Source organism: Martes martes (assembly GCF_963455335.1).
Source record: "Martes martes genome assembly, chromosome: 15".
NCBI classification, from domain to species: domain Eukaryota; kingdom Metazoa; phylum Chordata; class Mammalia; order Carnivora; family Mustelidae; genus Martes; species Martes martes.
In genome coordinates, this window is record NC_137903.1 from 33,070,525 (window position 1) to 33,086,154 (window position 15,630).

General features: G+C 49.8%; 1 protein-coding gene across 2 annotated transcripts; it reads right to left on the bottom strand.

The window, feature by feature from the left end:
* Nucleotides 1-572: 572 nt before the first annotated feature.
* Nucleotides 573-12,835, bottom strand: LOC308355677 (specifically androgen-regulated gene protein). 2 transcript variants are annotated; one of them, XM_080824083.1, is made up of 4 exons: nt 12,686-12,811; nt 7,528-7,713; nt 4,857-5,034; nt 573-3,391 (listed from the first exon to the last, which is right to left on the bottom strand). In XM_080824083.1, the coding sequence occupies exons 2-4, from the start codon at nt 7,630-7,632 to the stop codon at nt 1,848-1,850; spliced, it is 1,827 nt and encodes a 608-aa protein (XP_080680209.1). In that variant the 5' UTR covers nt 7,633-7,713; nt 12,686-12,811; the 3' UTR covers nt 573-1,847. The 2 variants fall into 2 exon arrangements, with proteins under 2 accessions (XP_080680209.1, XP_080680210.1); XM_080824084.1 differs by lacking the exon at nt 7,528-7,713 and having other exon boundaries at nt 12,686-12,835.
* Between the last annotated feature and the right edge of the window lie 2,795 nt (nt 12,836-15,630).

The window sequence follows — 15,630 nt, forward strand, 5'->3', positions numbered from 1 at the left end:
TCTCTGGGGGAGTCTGTAATAAAGAATGGCTTGGCCAGTTCTGCGAGTCCCTATCAGTTCTGACAGACCCGGTCCTGACCCAGGGCCAGGGAAGCCGCAGGATTTTGGGTGTGTGTGTGGGTAAGAGTGTATACAGAAACTGTCACACCCACACCCCACATACCATGACAGGGTGGAGCCATTTGTTGTCTCTACCTTAATCTTTTCATCATTTGCAGAAATACTATGCTTTGACGGTGCTGGGTCCCTAAGAACGCAGCCCAGAAATGCTCAGCCCACCTAATAGACACCTTTCCAACAACAGTTCCCCTTATCTGCTCCTCACATCTGGGGATCCTGCCTTTCAACCACAGCCATGAATATGTATTTCCTTAGGGGAAGCAGGGGTCATGTCTAGCTCTGCCTGACTTCCAAGCGTGTATCCACAAGCCCATACCACCCACTCCTATTACCTACCCTCTCTTGGCATTTTGCCAAGTTGCACAATGTGGTCAGGGAATTAGGGTTCTTGTAAGTTATTAAAGTGCTACTCTCCAAAGACATCATAGAAAAAACAACACTCAGTATGGTCTTGAACAATGTTTAATCTCTGACGTTTGAGAAGACACTTCAGGATCTTGAAGGGCCTGAGGGTTGAGCCTTTGACAGTGACCGCAGATCCTGAGGGTGCCACGTGAGAGAGGAGGCACGCAGTGTGGAATGAGAAGCCGGGGACCCCGCTCTGTTACTGTACGGCAGAGTGACCACGGATGAGTCGCTTGCCTTCCCCAACAGTGTGGGACAGGAGAGGCTCATCTCTAAGATTCCTCCCAGCTCTGATAGTCTGTGAATAACTCGCAGAGAATGTACTGGGTTGCCTTCCCATAGAAACGGAAAAAACTACGTGCAGTAGCCAGTAGCAGGGACAAAGGCCTCAGATAGCTCTTCAATATTTCTAAAGATTCAGGGCTTAGACTCCCATCTCTGCATTGGCCCAGCCCTGAGGTCAGTCCTGTGCAGGCTGAGGTAGGGAGCAGGAGATCAGGAAGGGCAGAGTCAGGGACCACTACTCGGTTTACACTTCCAAATTCGTCAAGCCCACAGACCAGGATCGTCCCTGGTAGAAGCATGCTGGGTGGTCACTTGTCCTGCCTTCTCAGGCCAACCAGAACTCTCCCACTCCCAGTCCTCAGAGAGTTTTAGTTACAGGAATGTGCCCTGTCCTTGGGACTGGGGACAGTGAGAAGGGGAGAGTGAGGGGGACAGTGTCACTGGGGACAGTGACAAACCTGCTCCTCCAGGCCACTGTCCAGAAGTTCAGAAGCGAGAGAGGGATCCTGCACAGTGAACCAGTCCCCTTCCATACCAGGATTCTGGCAGACCCACATTTCATAAGACCCTGCATATGCCTAATGTCACTGGCACAGCCATTGTCTCATCTGCCTTTTTTTCTCAGGCTTAGCCACCCTGTCCCCTCAGTTCTGGCTGGGCTGAACTCTCCCTGGGGTAAGACGATCTCCAACACAAGCAGAACTCTGAGCAATGACTCCTTGTGTCATATAAATAGCGTCAGTGATATACATATAGCCTATAGCACACAGGCACGCACGCGCGCGTGCGCACACACACACTGTCTTGTGGAAATCATCTTCGGGATGATTTGGGCAGGCACTCATTGGCACAATCACTCTGAATATAAACGTATGTGTGTGTCTGGAATCCCATCTCTCCCTGCCCTTTGCCTCAGAGAGAGGAGCGCTCTGGAGGGAAGCCTGCTCGTGCCCAAGCTCCGAGCTGTTGTGGGGGAAAGGCCCTGAGCCTCCTCCTGTTTGGCAGGGGTGAGGCAGGGGCTGTGGGGTGGCCGGCGACTACTCCTTCAACAGTCCCAGCTTCTTCAGAGCTTCCCTTCTGTGCTCATTGGGGACACCTTTTGGGGAGATCTTGACACTGACGTAGGGGGGTCGAGGCAGCTTGTCAGGGCTCTGTCCTCGGTAGGGCAGGTGCCTGCTGCTCTGCTCCTGCTCCTGCTCGGCCAGCTTGCCCACCTGGATGCCTGCAAAGTCCTTCCCCGTGCCCAGGGAGGCAGGGCGGGGCCGTGAGTTACGCAAGACATTAGGAGACATCTTGTCCAAGAAGGAGCCTTTGCCCAGAGAGGTGCTGGTTTGGGGGCTGGCGTCTTTCTCAGCCGAGAGGTAGCTGCTCAACCCCACGCCCGAGCGCTCCAGAGTGTTGGACTTGAAGTTCATCTGTCTCAGGCCCGGGATGTTGCTCTCCTGGAGAGTCAGCCCTGAGTCTGACTTTGGCTGAGTCAGGGGCTTACTTACCCCAGGTGCCTTAGGGATAGGAATTGCCACAGATTTGGCCGCTGCAGCCTTCCCTGGAGTGGGTTCCTGGGCTCGAATCCAACCTCTGCCTGGAGGAGACCCCTGAGCTGGAGTGGGAGTCGGAGCCTTCCCTGGGGTGGTTCCCCGAGGCGGAGCTGGGGCTGGAGCCTTTCCTCCAGCAGGTGCGGCGGCTCTGCCCTGAGCTGGAACCACAGGCCGAACTGGTGCTGGAGTCGGAAGGGGGGCCTGGAGCCGGGTGGAGCTGGTGCGTTTACTTAAGTGGGGGCTGGGCTCGTCCTGGTCCTGGGGCAGCCCCAGCTTCTCAAGTGCTTCTCGGCGTGCCTTCTTCTGCTCCTGCAGTGAGGACGGGGCCAGGCCCGGGTCTCCAGGGCCAGCCTCGGCGTGGCGGGCCAGCCAGTTCTGGGGCTCGCTGTGGAAACTGCTGCGACTGCTTTTCAGAACGATATTGGGGGGCAGTTTCCTGGACTTAGAGGCTGTGAGGGGGGCCAGGTGGGCACCGGGGTCTCCCCCTGATGGGATGGGAGCATCTTCAGCTCTCATATTCTGAGGCGAGGTGGAGGTGGCTGGAGGAGGCCTAGGCTGTCCTGGGCCCCCTGTTGAGCCTTCCTCATTGGCTTTTTGGGACATGGCCTCTGAGGAAGTCTCCTTGCCCTCCTGGGGGCTGACTGACGTGTGGGTCTGCTGCCCGGGCCCTGTGGGCAGGCGGCCTCGCTCCTGCGGCTCGGGCTGGATGTCCCGGAAAGCCTCTGGTGGAGGGATGGGCAGAGTGTCCAGGGCTGGGGCAGGTGGCTGGGGGCTGGCCAGAGCCTGGCTGGGCTCACTGCTTTGGCTGACCTGCTCTGTCTCAGGCTCTGGGACAAGGCCCTCCACTTCCCCCGGGCTGTGGCTCTGAGTCTGAGTGGTGCTTTTCCTGAGGCTCTGGTTGATGCTGATGTGGATATTTCTGGGAAGGCTATAGGACCCAGACCTGAGGCCCAGGTCTTGGAGCTCGGGAAGATGGGTCGAGCTGGGCTGAGTCCCTCTCCTTGGCTCTGGTTCTTGCTGGACGATCTTCTCGCCTGGATATCCTGCAAGGGGGCAGGAGCAGAGGCAAAGAAGAGTGGGCAGAGGTGAGAACCTTGCTGCCCAGGGAAAAACAAATGCTTCCTGAACTGGGATCTCCACTTAGCAGTGGGTTTTGGGTTTTGTTGGTTCTTTGCTCTTAAAGGGGCCGCACTGTTGCCTGGGTATCATTCAGACCAACAGATGGACACCAGCGGATTCCCCACAACCAAGAATTCATTTCTCGTGATGGTTGCGGAAAGAGCGGCCTCACGTAACTCCATGTCCTTGCCTCGAGCTCTTCCTAACTGTCTACAGAGAGAGCAGGGTTAGGAAGGGAGTTGGGACAGCCCCTCCAACTATCCTGGGGCTCCCGGGTCACTGAGTCCAGGGAAGCACTGAACGTGAGTGGCAGTAACAGCTGATGTGATTTGTCCAGACCTCTGCCTTCCTCCACCTCCAGTTTCTTTCTTTTTTTTCTTTTTTCAGATTTTATTTATTTTTTTGAGAGAGGGGAGGAGGTAGGGGAGAGAACATATGCTGGGGGAGCGGCAGAGGGAGAGGGAGAAGTAGACTCCCCACTGAGCAGGGAGCCCTACGTAGGGTTCCATCCCAGGACCCTGGGATCATGACCTGAGCCGAAGGCAGATGCTTAACCGACTGAGCCACCCACGTGCCCCCACCTTCAGTTTCTATAAGCACCTGAATGATTCTGTGACACCACAGCTGTCCCCATACCAGAGAATGACATGGGCTCTTTCTTTCCAGCAAGCTAGGCAAGTGCATCAGGCCCCTTGGGCCAGGGAATCAGTCTCAGGGGGCAGAGAAGTCCTTGCCCCCATTTCCTGTTCTATCTCCGCAGAGGGTCTAACACATTGTCAGTCGGTATTTGCTAAATGAATGAACATGTGGTTGTGGTCCCAATACCAGTGGGGCTGTCCTCAGGAGTAAAGTGCCCCCCTCATTCTGAGAATCATGGCCACACTTGCGTGCCATCCTGTCCCCCTTTCTACCGAGCCTCAATACCACTGGCTTTCCACACTTTTGCACAAGAGCCTCGAGGTACCACCCACTGAAGTTAAGGGAGCACGTCCCTCTTATCTCTTGCAACCTGATCCTCCTGGGTCATCCCGATTAGGTCTCCCCGCTCGCTTAGTGTCCCCAGAGCCACCACCCACCCCTCCCAGAATCCCTCCCCCACCTCTGTGGTCATGTCTCTTTAGAATTTCTCTGTGAGAGAATGGGAGCTGACCAAGCCTTTTCCCTCCCAGGCCTCTGATACTTCATAGAAAGATAGGCAGCTGGCTTGTGGTCAGTCCCTCCTCCTCTCCAGGGCAAAACCTTAATTCCAGCCAGGAGAGCGGAAAGGAGTGCTGTTGTCCTTCCGCCCATGACCATTAGAGCAGAAGACAAACAAGGTGCAAAGCAGCCGTAAAGATGCGCTGGTTTTCTGGGTTTGCGAAAGGTGTCACCCCAGAAAGTCTCTCTTACCCTGGGGAGCAGGCTGGGTTATGGGCAGAGCTCGGGGGCCTTGGGGAGCTGTGTCTTGCTCAGACTCGTCAGTAGACAGTCCGCTGTCAGCCTCAGTGTCCAGTGAGCCGATGGTCTCCTCCAGGAAGAGCAGACACTCTTTCTCTTCAGCGGACAGGAAGTCGTAGCTGCTGTCACTCTGGAATGAGGTGTGGAGAACAGAGAGGGAGAGGGAGCTGTGAGAGGGAGCTCCACAGAAACTGGTGGGGCTGAGAACCACCCTGCATCCTGAAAGAATGCTGAAGAGCTGGAAACCTTTCTGAGAGGCTTCTCCGCAAACCTGTGGGCATTGCTTCCTGAAACTGCAGGCACGGACCGGGCAGAGGCTGCCGAGCTGTTGGCCCACGAGTTCCCAGGGCTGGGCAGCCAGATGGCAACTGACCTTTTTTGCCCAGTCCTGCATCTAAGGCTTAGGTGAACAGATCCCAGGTTCTAATTCCAATTCCTCTGTGTGAACTATGTCAAGCATTTCACTTTTTATGTCTCCGATTTAGCTCTAAATTATATGGACAACACAATGATTTGACCTTAAACTTGATGGTATCGTTTTTAACTTTCCAAAGGACTTTTGCATACTCCATCTGGTATGTCAAGGACAGCAGGAGGACAAACAAGAAACTGCAGCCAACCACTGGTTGTCAGGCCAATGGGAACAGTGGTATGACTAGCCACAGATACATTTACTAAATAATTTACTTTTGACTTTGAAATGCATTCCATACAGGATTTTTTTTTTTTCCTTTGTGTATTTACTTTCTTGATGGCATTTGGCTCTGGCTAACATTCAAGTAAGTGTGCATTTCTTAAGCAAATATTAACTTGAAGTGGGGAGGGTAGAGAAACTGGATGGGTATGGGAGGAGGAGAAAGCAACTTAGTGTGAAATATCAAGAAGCTATTAAAGTAAATAATTGTCATGATGAAAAAGCACATAGGGATATTTGGAAATAAGTGTTATGGCCATTTTAAATGGTTATTGCTTATGTTCTACAAAGGCTGGCAAGATCCTAAGAGTCGCTCTGTGAAGTTGAAGGTTGAAGGGAAAACCAGAAGGGAAATGGAAATGTGAGAAATTTGGCTTGAGTCCCTTCCTGGCATGTATCTCAAATCTCTTCCTAATATTTGAGATACTTCAGAGTTATATATTTTCAGACCCACTCAGATGGCCAGGGAAGATTTCGAGACAGCCCTAAATATATCCTGGGAGATGGTTGTTGGAACAACACTACCAGTTCCCAGGGCTCCTTAAAGAGCCGTTGTCATTTGGCAAAAGCGAGGCTTACATATCAAAGGAAGCCCCAGGTATAGCCTTTGGAAGCCCTAAAGTCAATTCCAGGGGTTCCCTGAACAAAATCTTCTTCATTGCCCTTTTCTTCCTAAAATAGCCTTGCCAAAGATAAGCCAACTCTGAATTTCTCCTTTGTGGATGACGCACTTTGAAAACCTATAATCCCTGCCACATTCTGTGTCTAGTGGTATGGAATTGCCCATACTGCCCTCAGCCTAACAGAAACAGAAGGGTGTCTCTGGGGTCCTATCTTCTCAGGTCAAAAAGAAATGATATATAGACTGTCTGCACTTTGGATTGCGTGTGTGTGTGTGCGCATGTGTGTGTGTGTGTGTGTGTGCGTGTGAGTGCGCTGCTTTCTCTATTCGATTTTTACATACCAAAACTCACAGACCATATTAAACATCCTTGACATTTGGGAGAGATGCTTATAATCCTGAAATTTCCAAGTACCTCTATAGGATATAAAGCAATAGAGTATAAATTCTCAAGGTTACTACGTACGTGATGAACACCAAGAACCAAAGAATGCCTACGTTCGGACATATGGCGGACCTGACTCTTTCACACCAGCCTTAGAGCAACTGAGATTTAAATTCATTCCCAGAAGAATTACAGTGTACTACATGCCACTCTCTGTTAAACACAATGACTTTGGAAGATTCGGAATCTCTGCTCATGGAGACAGGCTATTTCTTTTCTACACAGAGGCACGTGCTAAGTGCTGTCTGTGCCTGTCGTGTACTCTTCCAGAGGACCTTATGAATTCGCTGTTTACATTATCCCCACCCTAAAACTGAGGAGACTCAAGTTTACAGAAATTAAGTAATTTGCCCAAGGCCATTTGGCTTATAGGTGGAGAATTCAGACCTGCTTGGCTCCAGAACCCAGGCTCCTAATTACTCTGTTCTCTTTGATCTTCACAGAAGGAATGCGGCTTGCTTGCTGCAGGAGACTTCGGGAACACCCGTGGAACACCGGTGCTCCGGGATCTACCATCCATCCTTTCCACCAGGACCTCTGATCACGGGCCCTCGCTCTCACCTCAACTTAGCCCTCAATGAATGAAACCCGGGAGCAAGTCTCAACTGCCCTTCTGCTCTCTGGGGGCGGTCCCACTCTATTCTCTAGAAAACCGGAGTGACTCAGAGGCACAAATGCTCACGGGTGTGATTCACGCCCTGATGAGGAAGATGAAAGCTAAGGAGCAGTGAGGATGAAAGCTAAGGAGCAGTGAGGCGGGCTGGCGGTGGGCAGGGCAGGGCAGGGGCGGGGCGGGCGGGGCAGGCGTGCAGAGAGCCATCGGTCGGCAGGACTGAGGGTACGGCAGGACTGAGGTACGTACAGATCCAGAGCGGGTGGAGGTGGTGCTCATGATGCTGTCACAGCTGCCGACGCGGGTCACGGGTTCTGAGCCAGGCCCCGCCGGCCACAGCTCGCTCTGGGGCATCGCCCGAAGCAAGGTGCAGGGGGCGGTGAAAGGGGCTCCCAGAGGGGAAGCGAAGGGAAGTGGAGAATGTCCCAAGCTGGCCTGAAAAGACAAGAATCAAAGCCACGTGTGAGCCGAGCTGAGGCTCTCCGGCAAGGCTCTGCCCCGGCCCTGGAGCAGCGTGGCTGCGGGGACGTCCAGCAAGCAGAGCGCTGGAAGGGGCCGTGCACGGGGGTCCCCCAAACCTCCCCGCCTGCGTGGTAGGACACAGAAGCGGGCTCGCAGGCATGCAGAAGGGCGGCCTTAGCGGAGGTGGGGTGGGGAGGGCAGGGAGGAGTAGTCTGGGGAGAGGAAATTCCATCACTTCTCCCAGTGGCCTTCTTTCTCTGAATCTGGGGTCTTAACCTACATTTCCATGACTACAAACAATACAGAGCAAGGGGCCCAGAGCATGGGTTCTGGAGGTCGTCAGATCTGGATTCAAATCCCACTTCCACCATGGCCAGTTATGGGACTTGAGGCCAATTACTCTTCTACCCCATTTTTCTCATTAAATCAGACGAATGTAGGGTTAATGAGAACAGCACAGCTTAGTTGGTAGTAAATACTCATTTAATGAATAAGATAAGATCTGCTACTGCTCTTATAATAAGAGAAAGACAAGATCCACCTAGGATCAAAATGAATTGAAGTCAGGCAAGACTTTAGAGAAGAAGGGGGTTGGGTTAAATGGGAGAGAAGGAGCAGGGTCCTCAATTGTACCAACCACACAGGGTTGTCAGAAACACGTACCGATAGACTCCACATAAAACACATTGTGCAGTAGCAGTTAGCTGTCATCCAAGCCAACGCCATCAACATCAGCCCCCACTCCCACCCCAACCACGGCCACCATCAATCACCTCCCTAGTCTGGGGGGCACACACATGACCCCAGAGGCTGACCCAAAGCCGGTTTCCCTCTTGCGCACCACCCCTCTGATGTTGTGCTGATTTCCAATGAGGTTCCCTAACCTTTGTCAAATGAACAAGAGAAATGGCCTACGTAGCTTCCTCCTGACTCCAGCTCGCAGGGGCAAAAAAGTTTCCAGTTCACTATACCAATAGTAATAGCGAAGGAAGGGAGTACCAACTTCCTTCTGAAAATCTCAAGGTCTGGAAAGGTCCCAGGTGACTCTCTTATGTTAAAATGAAATCCTGGAAGAACTAAGTTTAAAAGACGGTTGCAAGGTCAAGTCAAGAATATGTGGAGAGCTAGAATTGAAATCCAGTTTGTCTGGTTCTGAATCCATATTTTTCCATGACACCATGCTGTATTTTCAACTACCTGCCCTACCCTCCCAATCCTAGGTAAAATGTCCTAGCAATAACGTGTTCTATTTGAAATCTTGGGACCTGGGGTTTGGATCCTGGGGAGGTTGTCCCTTCGGCTTCTTCCAACAATTGCTTCCAGTGCCAAGTCAGGTTTGGGCTGTGCTGGGTGAGTCAGCCTGCCAGCCCTGTAGAGCCGATAAGCACGCGGCCTCACAGTGCTCCTCTCCTGCTTTGGGGGAGGCCGGCAAGTGGGGGAGGTAGGGAGGGGCAGGACAATGGGGAAAGAGGAGGAAAATATCTCAGTGAGCCAGATGCATGGAGTTCATAAATGTCCAGACCCTCTCAGGAGTTAGAGACAGGACCAGACGGGACAGAGACAACAAAGAAGCACAGTGACAAATCAACATTGGGCAAGGCAGTCCTTCAGTTTACTCATGAGGTTACTTTCCCAACCTCAAAACTCCAAAGAAACAGAAACATGAGAAATCATGTGGATGGAGTGCAGTCACCTCGGCTATCCACTCCATTCATGACTGTCTAGATCCAGAAGGTACCCATTCTTAACATTCTGTAGTTGATGTCCTTACAGCCAAAGAGGTCCATTGCTCATAAGCCTAGGCACACAGAAGGCACTCAAAAAATGCTGGACAAATGACTATTGAGTTAAGCTGTTGGAAGGCCTCCTTTTTTTTTCTTCTTTTTTTTTTTTTTTTTTTTTTTACTTTTACCCTATTACTATAAAGTCTTTCCTATGTATTTTATTTCCCTGAGGATATATGGCCCAATGGAATTGGGGCAATGCTTCAGTTAAACTAACATTTATGAGCACCTAAGAGGCATGGAACAAGCAAAAATAATAAGGCAAAGGCATTGTTTCCAAGCTGCCAGTGTAAATCCAAGGGTATAGTTTTTGGCTCCAGTTCACTTAAAAATTTCTGTACCATTGTAATTACTAATTATTAATACTGTACTTAATACAGTAATTATTGATACTGTATTAATCACTGTAGTTAATATAATATTCTCTGTGAATGGGTGACCAGATGTTGCCTCTTCCTTTCAGAAACAGTTCCTACCCGTGTTCTTCTAAGTACCCTTCGGACTGTACGGTGGCTTGCTAGCCTCTCCTTCCTCCCGGGGCAACCTGTCACACTCACAATTTCGGGACTAAGTAGCTGGAAGTAACTCAAGTAGCTGGAAGAGAGAGAAACAGCATGAACAGTGCTGCTTCAGAAACACACAGCCCGGTATAGCTTACAAAGTGCTTTCAGACATGCTGCTGAGATCTTCAGAAGAGCCCGATAATCGAGGCAAGACGTGATGCTTTCTTCTTTGACAGATGAGAAATCCGGAGCTCCTTCCCCTTCCCCTTCCACAGGGAAGCAGGGGATGACCTCTACCGGCCTAGAGAGGGCCGCCTCTGGGTCCAGCCCCTCCAGGGACTCGAGAGAGCCATGTACCTAAAGAGGGGTCACCAGCCACCCCTGACTAAGCACTGAAAGCCCTAAGATAGATCACCCTTCTCTTTCCACTTCACACCTGAAACCCTTGAAGTCATCTGATTCTGCTTTAATGCTTCCAGGCCAGCCGTGTGTCCCCACCATAGATGTTTCCAGAGTAAACAAATGACAATAAATGTCACTGAAGATCCTGTCATTGGGCACTGGGGCCCCCGCAGAGCTGAATCTGAACCTCAACCAAGGCCAAATGAGCCCTAAGGTGCTTGTGTCTTGTCTTCAGGCCTCATTTTCTGATCCAAAGAGCCAGAACCCTAAGAGTCTCCTCTCTTCACCCCACCCACCCTTCCACTCTCCCTCGCCACTTTGGCCAGACCTGGATGCTGCATCTCCTTCCACCAACTTTACAACCTTGAAACTTGGGGACTGTCTCAGGGCAGCCATCGAAACCTGAGGTATTCCTACCTGATAAGAAGTCTGAGAAACAAGAAAAACACTCAAGGTGAGAGTTTGATATCTTTTAACCCTTGATCTCTTTGGGGGATTGGAGGGGAGGAGAAAATGGGTTATGAAATAGGCACAGCCTATAGCCAGGGCCGTCCGTGCCAAAGCACATTAAACATTAACTACTCCACTGAAACCAGCCAAGTCTTGGAGGAGAGTAAATAGAGAGCATGTGGGGTTCTGGCATGGGTGGGGGCTGGGGCTCCAGCCTCATTCCTCTTTGGCTTCTCTGTATCTTCTAAACAGGCCCAAGGCCCCCTTGTCACCCTCCTTCTGTGAGCCCACCCCCATATCTCTCAAGAGTTCAACTTCTCTCCCTACTAGTCAAAGATTTTTCCTGTTTCTCTCAGACCATGTGCTTGCAGACTATCCAGAAATATGCCTCCGGCTGGGGAACATCCGAAGAAAACTGCCAGGATGACTAAAAGCTGCACTGCGTGTATATGCTTCTCGATGAGCACATGGCCAACGTTCTGAGTGTGTTTAGTCAAAGTTATAATCTTCTATTTCACAGGTGGGTTTGAGGCAAAGGCTCGGTGGACCTATCATCTGCACAGAAGGGCTTTGCTAACACTCCAGATTATCTTATCGCCGACAAGTTCACCATCAATGGCAGCCTTCACTCAGTGAGTTTGGTGGGCTGGTTCTGTGGTTTGGGCTCAACTCAAACCAAAAGCTCCAGCTGCCAGGACTAGGAAACCCAGCACACTGGCTTGGGGCTGGCAGGTGCCAGGCCCCGGGAGCCTGGCACGGGGGTCTTCCCACTTCGCTCTTTCCTGCAGCAGGAGGAAAAGAGGCGCAGTTAGGGACCGGAACGTTAACACCTCCCTGCCCAAGGTGGATGGATCGTGGAGAGCTGACTTGCTACTCTGAATTGACTTCGACATCCAGCTTCCTTGTGCCGATAACCTGCCACGCACGCTGTCGGTGGGGACCCCCGGAGGAAAACAAAGCCAAGCCACCACGGCAGTCTGGTTCTCCTCTCTGTGGACTCTGCCACCCTACTTTGGCCCAAGCCCCACTGAGAATGCCTACCAGTTTCAAGGTACTACCATGAAATATTAATGTCAGTGGGCTCCTGGCACAGCCCAGCGGGCGGCTTCCGGTTTGCCAGTCTCTGTGTCTAATAGCAGGCAGAGACAGAACATTAACTGAGTTGAATCCAAATAAACTCAGCTTTGCACCTAGATTATCCGTGGGTTTTCCAGAGATGAACTGGTAGTCCGAGGTGGGGTTTTCTGAGCCTCACATCGCCTTACAAACAACCTTACACGCTTGTCTGAAGAGAGCTCCATTGTCACGGTACCATTACTGACACACACATACCCTTTATTAAAATAAAAATAGACATTGAGTTGATAAAGCCAGGGGAAAATGTCCTGTCAGAAATGGAATGGAGAAACTAAGGCACTTTTCTCCCCTAGGAGAGCCCCCATTTTGACTCCCTGCACTCTAACTCTTCTTTTCCAAGAATCAAGACTCAATTTCAATTGCTCAGTGATGGAAATTTCCAAAACAAGCCTATTGTATTTTCGTGTTGACTGCAAAATGTGATTATCCAACTGAAATAGGCAGATGAAAAAAATATGTATCCCAGTCCTGGTCTCCACAAAATCATTCCAGTCTTAAGAAGCTATCAGCCTGCTCTCATCCCAGACTGGATGTAGAGTTGAGGAACAGAGAGGAAAGCCCCCTGGCTGGGGTGTGCGCAGGGCTCCCCACAACCCTGTGGCTCTCACTTCCCACGAAGCACCCCTTCCTGCTGAAGCATAAGCAATAGTTGGTTAGTGATTAACTCACCTTCACTGGATGAGGGGCTGAAGAGAGGAAAGAAATACCCTTTTATTTCAAAGGGCAGAGACGGAGACACAGACTGCTTCCCCTGCCTTCCTCTGTTTTCTTCTTTTGACCTCCTCCAGACTTACCTGGACAGGTAAATGCTTCATCTGTGCTGCCCCACCCCACCCCGCCACTGACTCACAGCCAATCCCAGCCTTCCCTCCCTACTTCTCATTCCAGCTGTTTCTGCGGGGAGGGCGGGGGAGGGGAATGGGCGGGGCGGGGCTGCTCTCACAGAGCCAATCATCTCTTGCCCTCCCCTTCCCCCTTCAGAGCCAATTAAAAAAAAAAAAAAGAAAGAAAAAGAAAAGAAAAAGGAAAGCTGGAAGGGGAAGAGACACTTTTGGGTTCAGACTGGAAGACGAGAGTTGGCAGGGAAGGAGTAGGCAAAAGATATTATTTTTTAAATTTTCATATAAAGAAACTCAGACAGGCAGTGTGCTTTTCTTTGTGTCTGTTTGAAACTTGATTCTCTACCTAGAGCGGCTCTCCTTTACTTGGAGGTTAAGTGGTCTCCCGAATTCTCCGAGTTAAAACCCGCTGTGGCCGGTTTAGCTTTTCTGGCTGTTCAGAAGCACTTTCGCCGTCAAGCCTTTTCCTAGCACCTCCACTCAGGACTGCTCGAAAAGGTGTCTGAGCTCGCTGGGGCTGAGACACCCTTGCCCCACTGCTTGGCAATGACCTTCTTAACCTCATTTATTTCTGGGGGGCATGAAACCATTTTCTCCCCCAAGAGGCCCCTGTGCTGATGAGAAAGTGACTGGACAGCCTCGGGGGAGGGAACATGGATGCTATCATTTTGGTCTCTGGTCTCTTTTAGCTGTTCCTAGAAGGTAGCAATGAATATGAAGACATAAAAACAAAATAAGCTTCCAACTGTGTAGCAACCTGTCTCTTTCCATAGGCAGACTCTTTGCATCTGTTGTTAAAACAACCAGAAGAGAATAGAGAGAATGGACGAGGTGGAAGAAATCACTGCTTTCCGAAAAAACCTCCCTCCAGATATGGAAGCCACTTTTACCACATAGGACTTTTGCCTGGAAGCTGGTTTTTCCTGGATAGAGGTTATCCTTGATACCAAAAGGGCAGGAAGAAAAGTAAAATCAAAGCAGATAATAATCACCAACATTTATTGAGCTCTTGCTATCTATGTACCAGGTATTATGCTGTGCTAAGCATTTTCATGCATCATTTCACTTAATCTTTATTTCAACTTCAAAAGGCATGCACTAATAATATACAAATTTTATGGGAGGTGAAATAACTTGGACAAGATCACTAGCTGGGAGGCAACAGAGCAGGGATTTTGATGCAGGCAGCATGACGTCAAGCTTGCCATGCAACAGTATGATGCCGGTCTGCCTCTATTTTGGAGAAATTCCCAAGTAGGAAATGTGAAACCCACAGCTAATTTGCAGGCTTAATTCTAACAATGAGATTAATCTTTTCCCATCTCATTTCCGTCTTGTAGTGATTCATAACTTTATTAACAAGATGACACATGCCTTCCCCCTTTTCTCTTCCTGTGATCATGGTTGGGTAGGAAATAAGAAGTGCAATGATCCCGGGGCCAAGACAGAGAAGAAATGGGGCAGGACTAGTGAGGAGGAAGGAGGAAGTCTGGCATAACCAAGTACCTCTCAGCAGCCTATGGGTAACGAGCTGACTGAGCACTGAAGGGTGGTGACCTCTCTTTGTGGTGTGTCACTCAGACATGTATGATGTGATAGTGGTGACAAAACAGGAAAGGCACCTCCATCCACATCAGCAGGAGTTCAGTGCAACTGGAGTTACACCTGTGGATGGAATCACCGAAGTTGATCCAGCTTCGTAGATGTGCGATTTGAACACTTGCTAGAAAAATGAATTTGACTTAGGAGCATCAACCTCAAAGATGATAGCACTGTCTTATTTGTGAACGAACACAGCTTTTTCAGTTTGTAATAAAATTAGTATAATCAGGAAGGGTTCCTATCATTTCACAGGTAGAACTAAGGACATAGACAAAATGATTGTTCTGTTCCTCTCTTTCCTTTTAGACATACATCTCTTACTGAAAATTATGAAATATTTCCGATACCCTTGCATAACAAACACCACTGTACGAACACCCAGTTCAAGAAACAGAACATTGCAGTTGAAGTTACTTCCAAGCTTTGCACCCCCCCTTCCCTCCTACCTCCTCAAAACACACATATGCCCCTGCTGTAATGAACCACTATCCCGAATTTGATGTTCTTCCTTCTCCATATCTTTAAATGTTTTATCCTGGAATCTTTTTTGCTTTGCTTTTTTTTTTGTTTTTCCTTGGAAAAATACCAAGTCTCTAAAGGTTTCAAGAGAATTGGAAAGGAGACCTGGACTAAGGGAAAGAGAGGCCTTCCAAAATCAGAAACACTTAAAAGACTAAGGCTCCACAGTTGATGTACGTCACCATTTGAGGAGGAAAGTGTCATTGCTTTTTGTATTTGAATTCCTGTCTGATGACCTGACTGTGTGAAGACTAATTAGAATCCAGTTGGCCTGACTCATCTACGTCCTTCCTCCTTCTCCCTCCTGGATGCTGTTGTGGTATGGTCATCTCCTTGACCGCAAGAGGCCAGTGTATGGTTTCCTTCCTCCGTACAACCTCCTACAGAGGCATCTCATTTCCCCTATCCAAGGGCATTTCTCCTATACACACACACACACACACACACACACACTACTTCAAAACCAAAATGTACCACAATCCTTGGTTAGTCTTTCCCCTTTTGTCACTTATAAAATTGAGCTCTCTGCAAAATAACTGTAGACCTCCATTCTAACCATTCGTGATACCTGTTCATTTATATTATAGTCACATCGTGTCAGTGTCTCTTTTCCTTTTCCTCTCCAAAGGAAAAATGAAGGGACTTTGAACATGT

Coding starts and splice junctions, on each gene's coding strand:
- LOC308355677 (XM_080824083.1), bottom strand. CDS start 7,632: ATGCCCCAGAGCGAGCTGTGGCCGGCGGGGCCTGGCTCAGAACCCGTG. Junction 5,035..7,527: donor CCTCCACCCGCTCTGGATCT/GTACGTACCTCA, acceptor ACCTCATTCCAG/AGTGACAGCAGCTACGACTT. Junction 3,392..4,856: donor AACCCAGCCTGCTCCCCAGG/GTAAGAGAGACT, acceptor GCCCCCTTGCAG/GATATCCAGGCGAGAAGATC.